Genomic DNA, 16,516 nt, shown 5'->3' on the forward strand with positions numbered 1-16,516 from the left:
CAGAGCAGCTGGTGCCCAGCAGCCCGTGAGGCACAGAGGTGCTCTGCCTGGTGCAGGGACCCAGCATTGCCCACAGTGAGGCATGGGAGGGTGGGTGCACCCCATGCTCTGGCCCAGCAGCTCTGGGTGCTTGGAGGTTTGTAACCCCAGAAACGGTCAGGTTATTTTTAGCCACTTTCCTGGTAGTGTCTCAGCACGTACCTGCAGCACATGAGATGTGCTGATAGCACAGGAAGCCGTCGGGGCTCCGCGTGCTTCCCCTGCCTGTCCTGGCCCCGGCCCCGGCCCCAGCGGGGCCTGCTCACCCAGACCACCCAAAACCCCTTTGGCAGGGTGTGGGGAAGGGGCACAGGAGCAGCCAGCTTACATCCCAGCAGCCAGCATCCCCCAGGGAGTACAGCCCAGGGCTCACAGAGCAGTGATGAATGCCCTTCCAGGGCCCAGGACTAGCCCTCATCCAGGTTTGGGGTCCCGGGTGGGCCCCTTCTCCCCTGCAGGGGTCTGGGGGCCCCTGTGCTATAGCACTGAGCTGATGGCTGCTCTCTGTTCTATGTGCAGGCAAGGAAGAGAAGGAAGAAAACAACTTTGACACCCTGAAAATGGAGGCAAGTATGACCCCCACTGGGGGCTGCACCGAGGCACCCGCAGGAGATAGGCAGAGCCCTGCTGCCTAGCAGCCAGCACAACACACTGAACCATGGAAACTGGCACTCCCTGACCCAACAGGAACCACTGGGGAGTAGCAGGGATGGGGTCCCCAGTAGAATGGGGGCCCTGGGCTCCTGCACCCTGATACAGTGCTGGCCTCTGAGCTGGGGACCAGGCGACAGCGAGCTATGGCCAGGCCAGTGAACCACCCTCCATCCACCTTGCCCAAGGGACAGTGCTTGTGTGGGATGACCTCACACCACCCCTGGGTGCCAAGGCAGAACATATCAGCCTGGGGTAGATCCATGCCCCGGATGGTGCTATCAGTGCCCATTGAAGTGCAGCCAGCCCCAGAACGGTGCCTGGCCCTGGTGCATTCAAGTCCTGGTGCAGATGTGGGCCAGGGGATTTCTATGTGCGTGCACCCAGTCCTCCCCGTGTCCATATCAATCCCCCAGTGCATCCCAGCATGCACAATCAGGGTGCCCACCTCCAGCCCCTGCAGGCAGCTTCACTCCATCCTCCCCAGAGCCTTTCCTGTCCCAGGCCATGGCTCCTGTCATGCTGCCATTCCCTGTGCCACAGCAGCACCAGAGCTGCAGCCTTCAGCCTCCTCTCTCTCCCTTCATCGGCAGGGCTCCCGCGGGCGACTGCGTGGCGGGCTGGGCTGGGAGTCGAGCTTGCGGCAGCGGCCCATGCAGCGGCACACCTTCCAGGCCGGGGACCCCTACTACATCAGCAAGAGGAAGCGGGATGAGTGGCTGGCCCGCTGGAAGAGGGAGGTGAGGATCCGGAGAGCGCCAGAATGGGCAGGAGGGGGGCACCACAGCACAGTGGCAATGCCAGGATGGGGGGGGCTGTGTAGCGGTGGTGGTCTGAGCACCCCAAACCTTCTGGTGTCTGTAAGGCTTCCACTAATAATTGCAGCATCACTAATGTTGCCATCACTCATGACAGCAGGCAGAGCTCTGGCTAATCACCACATGGCACCGGCAGTGCCAGGGTGACCAGCTGCATGAGTGTTGGTCATATCAGGGTGGGGGCTCAGGTGGGTAGCACCATGCTGTGGGGCTGGCGTTGGAGTGGGCACTGCCCATGAGACCACTGCCCATGGCCACTGGCGTGCCTGCACCGAGGTTGTGCACCAGCATGGGCAGCTTCGCTTCTCATGCCTGTGGCCCCCGGGGGTCCACTGTAAGCCTGGTGTGCACAGCCGCCGGTGCGGGCAGCGCGGGGCCCTTCCTTCTCCTGTGGGATATGCCGGATGTGCCGTTCCTGACGGTTTCCTGGGGAACCAGCATGAGCCATGACGCAGCCGAAATTGCATAGCCGAGGGCAGCAGCAGGAGACCAGGGGGCGGTGGTGTCCACGGCGCAGGAGCAGGGCTGCAGGCAGGCTGTGGTGTCAGTGGCAGCTCGGGGGATGCCATGGGGGCACCGTGGGAGTCCCATCCCAACCAGTGTGTCTGCCACTCCCCCTGTGCCCTGTTGTCTGCATCATTCCCAGCTGCCAGCGAGTCTCCCAGGCAACAGGTCCGCTCTTGCCATTGCTGCCCTGGCACTATTTATAGCTCTGCACTGCTGAGCACTGTCATGCTGGCACCACACGGGGCTAGGGCTGGCTGGCATGGCCAGAGCATCCTGCAGGGCATGGCTGCCATGGCCTCGGTGTTCCCATAGTGCACAAGACATGGACAGGTCATTCCATGGGGCACAGGGCATGGCTGGCATGGCCAGTGTCCCTATGGTACAGGGAACATCTGGCACAGCCACCATGTCCCCATGTGGCACAGCTGGCATGGCCACAATGTCCCTATGGGTACAGGGCAAGGCCTGTGCATGGGGCACAGGGCATGGCTGGCACTGCCGTGATGTCCCCACAGGCACAGGGCACTACTGGCATGGCCATGGTGTCCCCATGTGGCATGGCTGGTAGGGCCAAGGTGGCTGTGCCAGAGGACCTCATGGACCAGCTCCCCCCCAGGTTGGCTGGCCCAGGCACAGAGGGACTGGCAGCCAGGGTGAGTGGCTCACCACTCTCTGTGGGTTTGTGTGTGGCTGCTGCCACAGGCTCAGGATGTGCTGGTGGTGCAAGGGTGGCCCAAGGGGAGCCCCAGACAGAATGGGCACCCCCAGGCACAAGGGGACTGTGTGGCTGGAGGGAGCTTTGCCAAACACAGGGCTGGGGTTCAGGTTCGCAGCCTCAGCCTGTCACAGGGGGCACCAGCAATGCAGCTGTTTGCCCACAGCTCCAGTGCAGACGTGCTCTGGCTGCCAGCAACACTGCAGCTACAGATCCTGCACCATGGCTCAGCCATGGGCTGGTGGTGGCTGTCCCAGCCATGCAGGGCACACTGCAGCCGGGCGCTGCACTGGGGAGGTTGGTGGTTGCAGGCGCCAAGTAACAATTTTCCAACACACGGTTCCCTCGCCAAAACAAATGCAGATTCAGGTCAGCCAGAATGGCTCATCAGCCAAAAATAATTGGGAAGAAATGCTTAAAAAGTCAAAATACTTCTTCTGAGGAGTCGCTCCTCCTCAAACAATGCTGAACTTCACCACGCTTCATGCCCTTATTTTTCTAATAAGAATAAGTGTTTTCTTTTCATTATGGGGAGAAAGCCTGAAACGCTTTCAGCCTGTGTTGGCCTTTTCCCCTGATCTCAGCTGACGCCCGGCACCAATTGTCACTTGTTGGTGGTGTCAGCAGTGTGGTCCCCAGTGACAGGGACATACCACCCACAGCCTGTGTGGCTCCATCATGGAGGGAACATTGCCCTTTCCCTTCCTCCAGTGAGCCCCCTGTGCCAGATGCAGTGCTGACCAGGCTCTGATATGGCACTGGCCATACCCTAAACGGGTTTGGTCTTTTGGGGGTGCAAGGGACCTGGAGAGCTGGGGGACAGGAACCCCATGCCATGGCCCCCCTTGGCAGCAAACCTGCCTGGCACTGGTGCCAGCCCTGCCTCATCTTTCCAAATTGGAGCCCACGTACACTGTTGAAGCTGTTTCCCTCTCTGCAGAGGTCCCCAAACCCATAATCAGTCACCTCTGGGGTGTATTTTTAGCAAGCAAAGCGTCTGTGGCACCCGTCGGCCAGTCACGGCCACTCCTCATCCCTGGACAGTGCCAGGGCTTCCCCACCATGTGCCACCTGTGGCAGGGACACCCACTGACCATGCCCCAGCACTGCTTTGGGGCAGAGGCTGCTGAGGGGTCCCAGCAGCTTGGCTGGGGTCACCAGACCTGCTGGGATGGGGATGGCCCCTTCCAGCCTTCCCTCCTCTTCCTCCCCTCACAGACTGAGGACTGTCCCTTCTGCTCGCCAACCCCAAGGTTGCAGACAGAGCTGTAATTTTGAGGTCCAGGCACTGGCCTTTGCTCATCTGTGCTGGGACACACTGGTGTTGGCTGTGCACTCCTAACCCTGTGCCAGCCATGGGGCAGAGAGGGGATGGAGGTAATAGGGATAGGGCAGACAGTGGAGGTGGGATGAGGATGGAGGTGCAGATAGGATGAGGATAAAGCAGAGGCAGGGGATGGGAATAAGAATGGGATGAAGATGGAGATGGGGATAGGGTTAGGGGTGGAATGGGGCAAGGACAATGGATAGAGAGTGTGAACAATCTGCAGAGGGACATTTTACAAAGGCATGTATTGAAAGGACAAGGGGGAATGGCTTTAAGCTGAAAGATGCGGGATTTAGATTAGACATTAAGTTCTTCCCTGTGATGGTGGTGAGGCCCTGGCACAGGTTGCCCAGAGAACCTGTGGCTGCCCCATCCCTGGCAGTATTCAAGGCCAGGTTGGACAGGGCTTGGAGCAACCTGGTCTAATGGAAGGTGTCCCTGCCTGTGGGAGGGGTTGAAGCTAGATGAGCTTTAAGGTCCCTTTTCACCCAAACCAATCTGTGATTCTTTGATTCTATGGGATAGAGATGAAGATGGAGATGAAACTGGGGCTGAGCTGAAGATTGAGATGGGGATGGGGCAAGAGATGGGGCAGTGGGATGGGGGTGGAGATGGAGAGGAGGATGGGATGGGGCAGGGACAGTGGATGGGGATGTGATGAAGATGGAGATGAGAATGGGGATGGGGGTGGAAATGCAGACAGAGAGGGGAATAGGGATTGAAATGGAGATGGGGATGTAAATGCAGATGGAGATGAGGATGGAGATAAGGATGGGGCAGGGACAGTGGATGGGGATGGGATGGAGAGGAGGATGAGGATGGGGGTGGGGGTGGGGCAAGGACAAGGATAGGGAATGGGAATGGGGATGGGGGTGGGATAGAGTGGGAATGGGAATGGGGATGCAGATGAGCATGAAGCAGGGAACGGAGGTGGTATGTGGCAGTGGCAGAGTCTGGGCAGAGCTGCCAGTGGCCCAAGGTAAGGAGGGTTGACTGGATGTGACCATCCCCTGAAGATCCAGCTTATCTGTCTGCTTTAATGACCGTGAATGGGAGATTTCCTCCCTGTGCCTGACTCCTGCCTGTCCCCAAGAGCAAAGCAAAAGCACCCCCACAGCAGGGAGCCAGGCCTCTGCTGGGGCTTCCACCCTCCCCTTCCTCATCCCCCCACCCTGACTGCAGCCTTGCCCCAGCTCCCTTCTGGTCCTGCCGGCTCTCCCCATGGCCCCAGTGGATGCCTCAGGTACCTTACAGCACCACAGTGCACAGGGCACCCCTCACCGGGGGTCCCTGCCTGGCAACATGGGTCTCAGCCAGCACCTTGTGACTCCCCATCCCGTGGCTTGGGGTGATTTGTTTCATTCCATGTCCCCAGAGCAGCTTTGTTGCTCTGGCACAGCTACAGGCTGCTGGAGGGGACGGGGTGCCTGTGACCAGGAGGACCAGTGCCACACTGTGTTGAGGGTGTTTGGAGACCCTTGGTGTGTCCTGGGGTCCCTTGGGATGCCAAGAAGTTGCTTTGGGTGAGGCAGTTTGGCCAACATGCCCCGTCCCCCAGGCTCCTACTGGTCAGGTTGAGGGTTCTGCTGCCACACACGCACACACACCCCAGCCCTCCCAGCACGCGGGCAGCCCCTGCGAGGGGCTGACAGCCATCCATCCACCCCTTTGTCCCTCCACTCTGCAACACAAACGGGTGCCAGAGCTCTGGAGCCGCCACTCTCCAGGACACTGCCAGGCTAGGGTCCCCAGGACTGTGCCCCCCCCGCCAGGCCCAGGCAGCCAAGGTTATGGTGTGCTGGCAGGGTCTGTCCAGGTGATCTGGACCTGGATGAGTGCCATGTCGGGTCCCGATGGGCTGAACTGGGTGATTTGGTCACAGACCAGTGCCATGGTGGGTCTGATTAGAACTGAGCCATCTGGGCCCAGGTCAGTGCCATGTGGGTCTGATTAGAACTAAGCCATCTGGGCCCAGACCAGTGTTTGTGAGTCTGGCTGAACTGGGCCATCTCGTCCCGGACCAGTGCGTGTGGGTCTGGGCTAAGCTGGGTGATGTGGTCCCAGACCAGTGTGGTGTCGGTGTGTGCCAGTGGGCTGAACTGAGTGACCTGGACTCAGACCCATGCCCTGTGGGTATGGCTGAACTAACTGGGCCATTTGGTCCCAACCCAGTGTGGTGTCAGTGTGTGCCAACGGGCTGAACTGGGTGATCTGGACTCAGACCAGTGCTGTGTGGGTATGGTTGAACTAATTGGCCCATTTTGTGCCAGACCAGTGCACACAGGCCTGACTGGAACTGGGCCATTTGGTCCTGAACCAGCCCTGGTAGTTCTGGGCTGAACTGAGCCATCTGGTCCCAGACCGGTGCATGTGGGTCTGTCTGCACAAAACTGGGTTATCTGGTTCCGGACCGGTGCTGCGCGGGTGCGTGGGGACGTGCTGAGCAGTGCCCCAGTACTGCTCTCAGACCCGGGTCCGTAACGGGCCGCGCTGGTGCCCCAGGGCCCGGTCCGCAGCCGGGCTGCATGAGGCGAGCTGGGCTAGCGGTTCCGCCGGTTGCCGGGCCAGGGGGCAGGGGGGAAGGGCCGGAGCCCCGGGCGGATTCCTGCCGTGACGGGGCGAGGCCCCCTGGAGTGCCGCCGCCCCCCGCCCAGTCCCGTCCCGCCGCACAAAGGGGCCGGGGGGCCGCGGCCCCGGGACAAAAGGCGGCGCGGAGCGGCCCCGCGGTGGGGAGGCTGTCCCAGCCCAGCCCGGACGGGATCGCTGCCGCTGGGCCGGTGAGTACCGCGGGAGCGGGCCGGAGACTGGGAAGCGGGGAAGGGGCCGCGATGCGCCGGGCTGAGCTGAGCCGAGCCGAGCCGGACTGCACGGGACCGGACCGACACCAGAGCCAGGACCGGGCCACGGTGCGAGCGGGGCCGAGTTGTGCCGAACTGAACCGAGGCCGGCGGAGCCGAGTTAACGAGCTGAGCCGAGTCGGTCCGAGCGGAGCCGAGCGGGCCCGAGTGGACCCGAGGTGCGGGCAGGGGGCCGGGCCGGGCTGTCCCCCCGGGCGCCGCGCGGCCCCTCCCCGCCGCAGCCAACCAGCCGGGCCGGGAGGCACCATGTGACCCGGGATCCCAGACAAAGAACCGCCGGCCCTGCCCCCGCGGCCCGGCTCGGCTCGGCTCGGCCCGGCTCGGCTCGGCTCGGCTCGGCTCGGCTCGGCTCGGCTCGGCTCGGCTCAGTTCGGCTTGGCTCAGTTCGGCTCGGCTCGGCTCAGTCCACCTGGCCCTACTCGGCTCAGTTCGCCCCAGTCTGGCTCGGTTCGATTCGGCTCAGTTCGGCTCGGCTCGGCCCGGCCCGCCGCGGCGCCCAGCCCGCATGGGTAGGTGGCCCCCGCGGGGAGGGAGGTCCGGCCCGGCTCGGCTCGGCATGGCCAGCGCAGTTCAGCACACTCGGCCTGCGGACAGCGGGAGCCCGGACGAAGGGCGACCGGGGAGGGTGACACGTGTCCGAGGGTCTGGGTGTCTTGGACTGGGACAGAGGGAAAGGGTGCCGGGAGGGTGCGGATGGGGCTGCACCTCCAGAGCAGAGGCTCGGGGACAGGGACCCCCCAGGGGACAGGCCATGGGGAGCAGGGTGATGGGGCTGGAGAGTGCAGGAGCCAGGCCAGCCCGGGGAGGGAACGGTGCAGGGAGTCAGGACCAGTGCCAGCTCCTCTGGCGTCGCGGGGTGCCACGGGTTGTGTTTTGGGGGTCTCCCCGCTGGGGACACCCCGCTGAGCTGGGGGCAGGGACAGCCCATTGTGGTGGTGGCTGCCACCGACACCCTGCCGCGGAGCTGCCCCATCAACCCTGAGCCATCCCTTCCCAACTGCAGGGGGAAACTGAGGCACGGGAACCAAGGGGAGACAGGGTGATGGGGGGCAGAGTAGGGGGGGCATACGTGCCCAGAGAAGCTGTTAGCAGTAGCACCAGCTGCTTTTGGGGTGCTGCCAGGCCCCCCTGCCCATGTCTCAGGGTGCAGGTGCGCGGTGCTCCATAGCCTTGCCCTGACCGATATGGTGTGTGTGTCCCCCAGGCGGAGAAGAAGGCAAAGGTGATCGCCGTGATGAACGTGGTGGACGAGACGCCACGGACAGAGCCCCAGAAGGAGGAGGAGGCCAGCCCCCCCGCCTCGCAGCAGCCCACTGACCCCGCCTCACCCAATGTGGCCACCACGCCTGAGCCGGTGGTGGCCGATGCTGTCGACAAGAACACCTCCAAGTCAGCCGATGATGAGCCAGAGTATGAGGTGAGGGCATGGCTGGCTGGAGAAGGGGGGTCTGAGGGGCTGCTGCCCCCAGGGATGTGGACACCCCTTCCTACCGGCCTCTGACATTCCCACTGTCTCATCATGGCAAAGGATGGCCGGGGCTTCGGCATCGGTGAGCTGGTGTGGGGCAAGTTGCGCGGCTTCTCCTGGTGGCCTGGGCGCATTGTCTCCTGGTGGATGACAGGCCGGAGCCGGGCAGCTGAAGGCACTCGCTGGGTGATGTGGTTTGGGGACGGCAAGTTCTCAGTGGTAAGTCGCACCTGCAGCGTGGGGGGTACAGGCAGCCCTCATGTCCCCAGGCGTTCCCCCATCCCAGCTCATGTCCACGTCCTGTCCCCCAGGTCTGTGTGGAGAAGCTGCTGCCACTCAGCTCTTTTGCCAGCGCCTTCCATCAGGCCACCTATAATAAGCAGCCCATGTACCGCAAAGCCATCTACGAGGTGCTGCAGGTGAGTAGCGCTGGCACCTCCAGTGCCAGAAAGGTGGGGGGACACTGGTGCCCATGGGATGGAGATGTAGGAATAGCATCTGCCCCTTCATTGCTCCAGGATCCAGCCTTGCCTTGACTCATGCACCCAGCATTGTCTTGGAGAGCACAGACTGCCTCTGACAAAGTGGGGTTGTCTGCAGGGGACTCCCTAAGGAGGTTTTGAGGGTATCTGGGAATCTTGTGTTCCAGCCTGGGGGGTCTGTTGGGGAGATCTCTGGGGAGCTGCTGAAGATGCTGGGGGAGTCCTGGCTTTTTGGGGGTCTTCTAGCAGTGTTGGGGGTTTCTTGTGGGGCAATATGGGGGTCCCTTTGGGGCTGGGGGCTGCTTGGCTGGGCAGTGCAGTGTCTGGTGGCCCCTTGGCAGGGTGGAGGGATGGCTGGGTGACGGCTGGTCCTGCTGCTCCCCGAGCAGGTGGCAAGCAGCAGAGCAGGGAAGATCTTCCCGGCGTGCCCTGAGAATGATGAGACAGACACCTCCAAGGTGGTGGAGATCCAGAATAAGCAGATGATCGAGTGGGCCCTGGGCGGCTTCCAGCCCTCTGGCCCCAAGGGTCTGGAGCCCCCCGAAGGTGAGCAATGTGAGACTGGACATGGGGCCAGGGACCTGCTTGGTTGCCTTGGATGCATCAGGTCTGGCATCACTGGGGTGGTGTGGGTAGAGGAAGCACTGTGGGTCCTGGGGGGGAGTCCCTGAAGGGTGTGTAGCCCTCAAGACCCTGCTAATGGGACCCCACATGCTCCTTGCAGAGGAGCGAAACCCCTACAAAGAAGTTTACACGGAGATGTGGGTAGAGCCGGAAGCAGCTGCCTATGCACCACCCCCACCCGCCAAAAAACCCAGGAAAAGCACAACGGAGAAGCCGAAGGTCAAGGAGATCATCGATGAGCGCACCCGAGGTACCACCCGGGGGGTCAGGGCTGTGCAGACACGGCTTTGATTGGCTGTGAGCCTGCCAGGGCTCGCTCCTGGTGCTGGCGGGGCTGTGCTTGCCACAGAGGCTGCACAGAGGGGACCTGGCTGGGGCAGGGCTGGTGCCAGGCATTATCACCCCTTCTCCTGACTCCTCTCTCCCTCCCCAGAGCGGCTTGTGTATGAGGTCCGGCAGAAATGCAGGAACATTGAAGGTGAGCGTGGGGCAGTACCTGGCTCTGGGGCTGGGACCCATCCTGTCCCTGGGGATGGGGCTGGGGTGCAGGGTCTTTCCTTGTCTGGGCACCAATTCTGGCTGCAGGGCTAGGAGCAGCAGGGGAACTCAAACAGACAGGAGATGGACAAGGCACCAGAGGATGGGCTCATCCCATTGCTCAGCACAGCTGGCAGGAGGGACAGCAACAGGGATGGCAGCAGCACTGCTCCAGACAGTGGCGGAGACCCTTGCGACACTGTCAGGGACCCCTGGGACAGTGCCAGGGGCTGGGGACAGTAGAGCTAGGGCACTACTGGGGGCCAGGATGGGGACAGGGAGGCAGTGGGAGCCCTGTCCCCAGGGTTGGTCCCCCTCCCACTGCAGTGGCTCTCCCAGCATTTTGGGGCTGGCAAAGGGCTCTGCCACTCCCCAGCTCAGGGGGTGAAGTTGGGGTGGCACAGTCTTGGAGGGGAGAGCATTTTCTAGGGTAGGTGAGAGTTAGGCTGCTCTCTGTGTGCTTGGCTCACCCTGGTGTGGAGTGTTGGAGGGTGGTAGACTGTAGAAGAACATGTCTTCTCCCCCCAGACATCTGCATCTCCTGTGGGAGCCTCAACGTGACCCTGGAGCACCCTCTATTTATCGGAGGAATGTGCCAAAACTGCAAGGTATGGCACAGCATGGCCAATGCCAGGCGCAAAGGCACAGCTGGGTCCCCCCTGACACCCTGTTCCGGAGTTGTCCCTGCCAGGAGCTGTCCCAGTGCCCTCGCAGCCTGCCCAGCATCGCAGTGTGGTGTCCTGGTGTCTCTGGCGCAGGGCTCAGGCTGCACCATGCTCACACCTTTGTTCTCCCCCAGAACTGCTTCTTGGAGTGCGCGTACCAGTACGACGATGACGGCTACCAGTCCTACTGCACCATCTGCTGTGGTGGCCGCGAGGTGCTCATGTGCGGCAACAACAACTGCTGCAGGTCTGGGGAACCGTCCTGATGTGGGGCTGGGGAGTTTTCAGTGATGCCTTGTTCCCAGCAGAGGACTGGGGAGGTTTCAGGGTGGCCATGGTCCTGCCATGGGGCTGAGAGGTTTTGGTGATGCTGCAGTCCTAGCATAGGGCTGGGGAAGTTTTGGGAAGGCCTCGTTTTTGGCATGAGACTGTGGAGGTTTTGGTGATGCGATGGTCCTGACATGGGGTTTTGGTGATGCCAGTCCTGGTGTGGGGCTGGGACATTCTGCTCTCAGTATGGGACTAGGAGGTTTCGGTGGTGTCACAGTGCCAGTGTGGCATTTTGGTGGTGCCCCAGTCCTGGCATGGTGCTGGGGAGGTTTTGGTGATGTCCCAGTCCTGGCATGAGGCTAAAGAGGTTTTGGTGATGCCCTGGTCTGTGTGTGGGGCTGGGAGATGTTTTGCTTATCCCCCAGTTCCAGCCTGGGGCTGGGGAGGTTTTGGTGAAGCCACAGTCTTGGTGTGGCATTGGGGAGGTTTCTTTGGTGTACCCTAGTCTGGTTTTGGAGTTCTGGTGATGTCCTAGTCCTGGCATGTGGCGGGAGAGGTTTTGGTGATACTGCAGATCCCACCTGTGGGTCTTTGTATGGGTCTGGTGAAGGTTTGGGCAGTGCTGTAGGTCCCAGCATGGGTCTGCTGGTCCCAGCATGCCCTGTGCCACTGGCCTGCAAGGAGCACAACCTGGACTTAGTCCCACTAGGACCATGCCGGGGACACTGTCCCCTTGTAGCAGGGATGCTGCCAGGGGGCACCAGCCCAATCTGGCTGCTGACACCATCTCTGCTCCCCCAGGTGCTTCTGTGTGGAGTGTGTGGACCTGCTGGTGGGCCCAGGGGCGGCCCAGGCGGCCATCAAGGAGGATCCCTGGAACTGCTACATGTGTGGCCATAAGGGTGTCTACGGGCTGCTGCGGCGGCGGGAGGACTGGCCCTCACGCCTCCAGATGTTCTTCGCCAACAACCACGACCAGGAGTTTGTGAGTGTCCCTCCGGAAGAACCCCACCGTCCCCAGCTGGGTCCCCACTGCCCCCTACCACCCTGCCCCACCTGATGCCTTACCCATGGCTTTCAGGACCCACCAAAGGTGTACCCACCGGTGCCAGCTGAGAAGAGGAAGCCCATCCGGGTGCTCTCGCTCTTCGATGGCATTGCCACAGGTGAGAGTGAGTGCCTGGCCTGGGGGTGGAGGGTCCTGTGCCCATCAGGGTGTCATCAGTGTGTGGACATACCTGTGTTGCCTGTGGGACCCCCCAGCCAGTTCTTCTGCCCAAGGCCTTTGGATGCTGTAGGCACTGGGGCAGCATCCCTGGTGGGCAGGGAGGCACTGTTGTGGAGACAGGAATGGGGATGGCATGGGGATGGTGGTGCTGCCAGAGCAGACTGGGAGAGGGGGTGGGGGCCCATTGTCCACATGTCGCCTACCCCAGCCTCACTCCCTACAGGCCTACTGGTGCTGAAGGACCTGGGTATCCAGGTGGACCGCTACATCGCCTCTGAGGTGTGTGAGGACTCCATCACTGTCGGCATGGTGAGGCACCAGGGCAAGATCATGTACGTCGGGGACGTCCGAAATGTCACCCAGAAACACGTACGTCCTGCTGGCTGGCCTCCCCTGTGGCTCCCCGCTCCCTGCAGGCAACCCAGCCCCCTAAAGCTCAGCCCCATATCCCCAGGATGGAACCTGTCCCTTGTCCACATGCTGGGCTTCACCGCCATGGCCTCGCAGTGTGTCTCCTGAGCCAGCAGCAGCAGTGTCCAGCACCTGGCTCACTGATGGCTCTCCCTCTTGCAGATACAGGAGTGGGGCCCATTCGACCTGGTCATTGGGGGGAGCCCCTGCAACGACCTCTCCATTGTCAACCCAGCCAGGAAGGGGCTCTACGGTATGTGTCTCAGTGTTTCCCTACCACCAGCCTCCACTGACAGCGCCTATAGCAGACATCAACCCCACTTGCTCTCTCCTCCCAGAGGGTACCGGCCGGCTCTTTTTCGAGTTTTACCGCCTGCTCCACGAAGCCCGGCCCAAGGAGGGTGATGACCGGCCTTTCTTCTGGCTCTTCGAGAACGTGGTGGCCATGGGGGTGAGCGACAAGAGGGACATCTCGCGCTTCCTGGAGGTGAGTGCCAGCGAGTCACCAAGGACTCCAAGGGTCCTGCAGAGCCCCACTGAGTTCTTGCCTCTTGCCCTTCTTGCAGTCCAACCCCGTCATGATTGATGCCAAAGAAGTGTCTGCAGCACACAGGGCACGGTACTTCTGGGGGAATCTTCCTGGGATGAACAGGTTGGTGAGAGCACCCAGGAACTGAGCCACTTGTCTGCCTGCTGGGGGTTGTGGTGTCCAGGAGCCCCTGATCCAGCACTGGGAGGGAGGGAAGGTGATGCTGGGGCTGCAGGAAAGGCAGGACTCCTGTGTCCTACCTGATCCGGCTCTTAGGATCTGGTGACCTCCCATCAGTGCTGGGCAAGGGCAGGGGGAGCTCATGAAGTGGTGCTGGGTGACAGGACACCCCAAAGCCCAGAGCCCCCATAGAGGCGTGTCGTGCTTTAAGCCCAGCTGGTAACTTAGCACCACGCAGCTGCTCGCTCACCCCCTACCTTAACTGCTCCCTCCCTATCCCCCCCCAGCCCCGGCACTATGGGGAGGAGAATCAAAAATTGTGAACTCGATGGGTTGAGATAAGAACAGTTTAATAACTAAAGTGTAATATTATATTATTTTTGTTATTGTTAATAATAATAATAAGGGAAATAACAAGGGGAGAGAATATAAAACTAAAAAGGGAAAAGAAAAAGAAAACAAGAAACACAATTGATGCACAATGCAATTGCTCACCACCCACCGATACCCAGCCTGACCCAAGCAGTGATCTGGGCCTTCTGAGTAACTCCCCCTAGTTTCTATGCTGGGCATGACGTGCTGTGGTATGGAATACCCCTTTGGCTAGCTTGGGTCAGGTGTCCTGTCTCTGCTTCCTCTTGGCTTCTTGTGCCCTTCCTCACTGGCAGAGCACGATACTGACAAGTCCTTGATCAGAGCAAGCATTACTTAGCAACAACTAAACCACTGATGTGTTATCAGCACTGTTCGCAGACTAAAGCTGAAACACAGCACTGCACCAGCTACTAAGAAGAGAAAAATAACCCCACAGCTGAAACCAGGACAAGGTGAATGGTCCTGTCCTTGCTCCTTCTTTCTGGTGGGGCAGTGTGGAGCTGCCCTCCATTATCCCAGACTGAGGCCATGCTGGCACACAACTGGTGGTTGTAGGCAGGCTTCCAACAGGATTGGCTGCTGTTCACCGTTGTCTGCCACAGCCCCCCAAAACAGCCTTGGCCACCTGGCACCCCCCACAAACCGCATCTGGAGACCTGTCCTGTGCCAGCATGGGTATATGCACTGCCACTCCCTTACCAACCCATCTCTCTTCCCTAGGCCACTCGCATCCACAGTCAACGATAAGCTGGAGCTGCAGGAGTGCCTGGAGCATGGCAGGATAGCAAAGGTCAGCGCCAGCAGCACACAGGGTGCAGCTGGTGGGAGTGGGGGCATTGTGGGCAAGGGGGTGGTTGGGGTCCTGCAGTGGGGTTCAACAGCCACCCCCAGCGCAGGGTCCTGGCCTCCTTAGGCTGCTGGGAGGGGGTCCCATGAGCAGGGAGGAGGAGGGACATGATGGTGGCACTGGTACCCCAGAATGGTGTCACCCTGCCTGTGAGCCCCCTGCCAATCTGGCCGGTGCACCAGGGAGCTCTGTGTACCCCCCAGCATGACAAGCCTGTGCCTCTTGCAGTTCAGCAAAGTGCGAACTATCACCACTCGCTCCAACTCCATCAAGCAGGGCAAGGACCAGCATTTCCCCGTCTTCATGAATGAAAAGGAGGACATCCTGTGGTGCACAGAGATGGAGAGGTACCGCAGCTGGATGCGAGTGCGCTGGGTGGGGGGAGTGCCAGCAGTGCCACATCCCCCCCCGACCCCACTCCCTGTGTCCCCACAGGGTCTTCGGCTTCCCAGTGCATTACACAGACGTGTCCAACATGAGCCGCCTGGCCCGGCAGAGACTGCTCGGCAGATCCTGGAGCGTGCCGGTGATCCGCCACCTCTTTGCTCCCCTGAAGGAATACTTTGCCTGCGTTTAAGAGAGACAGACAGGAACTGGTGACACGGAGCGAGTCAGAAACAAAACCATCCACGCCAAGAGAAGTGAAAATACAGAATGAGAAAAGAGTCAGCACCCAGAAGAGAGATGGGATTTCACAGCCCAATGGGAACCCGGCACACGTCTCCCCGAGCAAAAGGGTTCGGTGTCCTCTCCTGAATTTCCAATGTTCAGCTTTTAGCCTATTTAAAAGAAAAAAACACAAAAAAAACCAAACACCACCAATGAAAACAACAACAAAAAAAAGGCGAACGAAAAAAAAAGAAAAAAAAAAAGGAAAACAAAAAACCAAAACCATTTTTTTTGGGGGGTAACCTTTTCATTTTCCGCTCTTTTCTGGCTGGGTTTTTCTGTTGGTTTGGTTTCCGCTTCTCGGAGCAGCGGGCGAGATGAGATGCTGTCGCCAGCTCTGCTCTCAGAGGAGGGGAAACAGCAGCGGGAAACCCCAGCCGGGAGAGAGGTGGAGGCGAAGGAGAACCCGCTCCGTCAGCGCCGAGCTCGCGGCCCCAGCCGCCGGCCTGGTGAGCTTGTGGGGAGCGCGAAGCGGCAGGGAGGCGCTCGGCCGGCTCCGCAACACCCAGCAACTGAGCCTCACTCTTTTCCACCAGCACCGTTCACTGGTGATATGGAGCCAACCCAACTGGCAGGGAAGCCGAGAACACACACACCACAACACACACCTTTTCTACAGTATTTTGGGTGCCTACCACATGGGAAACCTTGAAGAAAGCAAATTCTAGAAGCCGCTGTTACCTCTTGTTTACAGTTTATATATATATGATAGATATGAGATATAGATATATATATATATAAAAGGTACTGTTACTACTGTACAACCTGACTTCATAATGGTGCTTTTAAACAGCGGGGTGAGTCAAGACATCAGCTTCCATGTTGCCTTACGTGCCGGGCCTTTCCGAGCGAGCGGCGCAGGAGGGGGCCGGGGCTGCGGCCGGGCGGGAAGCGTCTCCATCCCGAGTCATGCAATAACCTTTTTCTGTCCTAAAAGGAAGCGCCTCCCTCGGCGGCGGTGGCGGTGGTGCTGGTGGTGGTGGTGGTAGTGGCCGCCCTGCCTGCCTTGCCCGCCACGTGCACAAACGTACTGGTGCTCTTCTGCATACGTGGCGTCCCCGGCCAGGCTGGTGCTGGGTGTCCCCCCTCCAACCCGGTGGCAGCAGCAGGGTGCCTCTGCCTGCTCCTGCCTGCAGGTGCTGCCTGCCGGGGCGGCGCGGGGCACAGGTGCTGTGAATCGGGCTCTTGCCGAAAGCCGTGGCTGTGCAGGAGGACGCGGGCAGGGCAGGAGGCAGGCAGAGAGGAAGCACAGGACGGAGCGGTGCTGGAGCATGGCTGGGGCGCTCCCAGTGCAGGATGAGGACAGCTGCAGGTCC

General features: G+C 60.6%; 1 protein-coding gene across 4 annotated transcripts in view; it reads left to right on the top strand.

Annotated features, from left to right (window-relative positions):
* DNMT3A (DNA methyltransferase 3 alpha) overlaps positions 1–15,964 on the top strand; it is a 39,960-nt gene extending 23,996 nt beyond the window's left edge. For all 4 annotated transcript variants that reach the window (XM_062622670.1, XM_062622671.1, XM_062622668.1 and 1 more), the window contains 19 exons: positions 559–605; positions 1,284–1,430; positions 8,120–8,332; positions 8,444–8,602; positions 8,695–8,802; positions 9,255–9,411; positions 9,590–9,739; positions 9,923–9,967; positions 10,555–10,634; positions 10,826–10,938; positions 11,763–11,946; positions 12,043–12,127; positions 12,413–12,558; positions 12,763–12,853; positions 12,939–13,087; positions 13,167–13,252; positions 14,405–14,474; positions 14,760–14,878; positions 14,967–15,964. In XM_062622670.1, coding sequence (XP_062478654.1) covers positions 559–605; positions 1,284–1,430; positions 8,120–8,332; positions 8,444–8,602; positions 8,695–8,802; positions 9,255–9,411; positions 9,590–9,739; positions 9,923–9,967; positions 10,555–10,634; positions 10,826–10,938; positions 11,763–11,946; positions 12,043–12,127; positions 12,413–12,558; positions 12,763–12,853; positions 12,939–13,087; positions 13,167–13,252; positions 14,405–14,474; positions 14,760–14,878; positions 14,967–15,108 — 2,291 coding nt within the window. In that variant the 3' untranslated portion in view covers positions 15,109–15,964. The remainder of the gene's footprint in view (positions 1–558; positions 606–1,283; positions 1,431–8,119; positions 8,333–8,443; positions 8,603–8,694; positions 8,803–9,254; positions 9,412–9,589; positions 9,740–9,922; positions 9,968–10,554; positions 10,635–10,825; positions 10,939–11,762; positions 11,947–12,042; positions 12,128–12,412; positions 12,559–12,762; positions 12,854–12,938; positions 13,088–13,166; positions 13,253–14,404; positions 14,475–14,759; positions 14,879–14,966) is intronic.
* The last annotated feature ends 552 nt before the right edge of the window (positions 15,965–16,516 follow it).

The sequence above is a fragment of the Pezoporus occidentalis genome, unplaced genomic scaffold (assembly GCF_034315485.1).
Source record: "Pezoporus occidentalis ecotype Australia unplaced genomic scaffold, CSIRO_AGI_Poc_V1 ctg244, whole genome shotgun sequence".
Classification (NCBI taxonomy): Eukaryota; Metazoa; Chordata; class Aves; order Psittaciformes; family Psittacidae; genus Pezoporus; species Pezoporus occidentalis.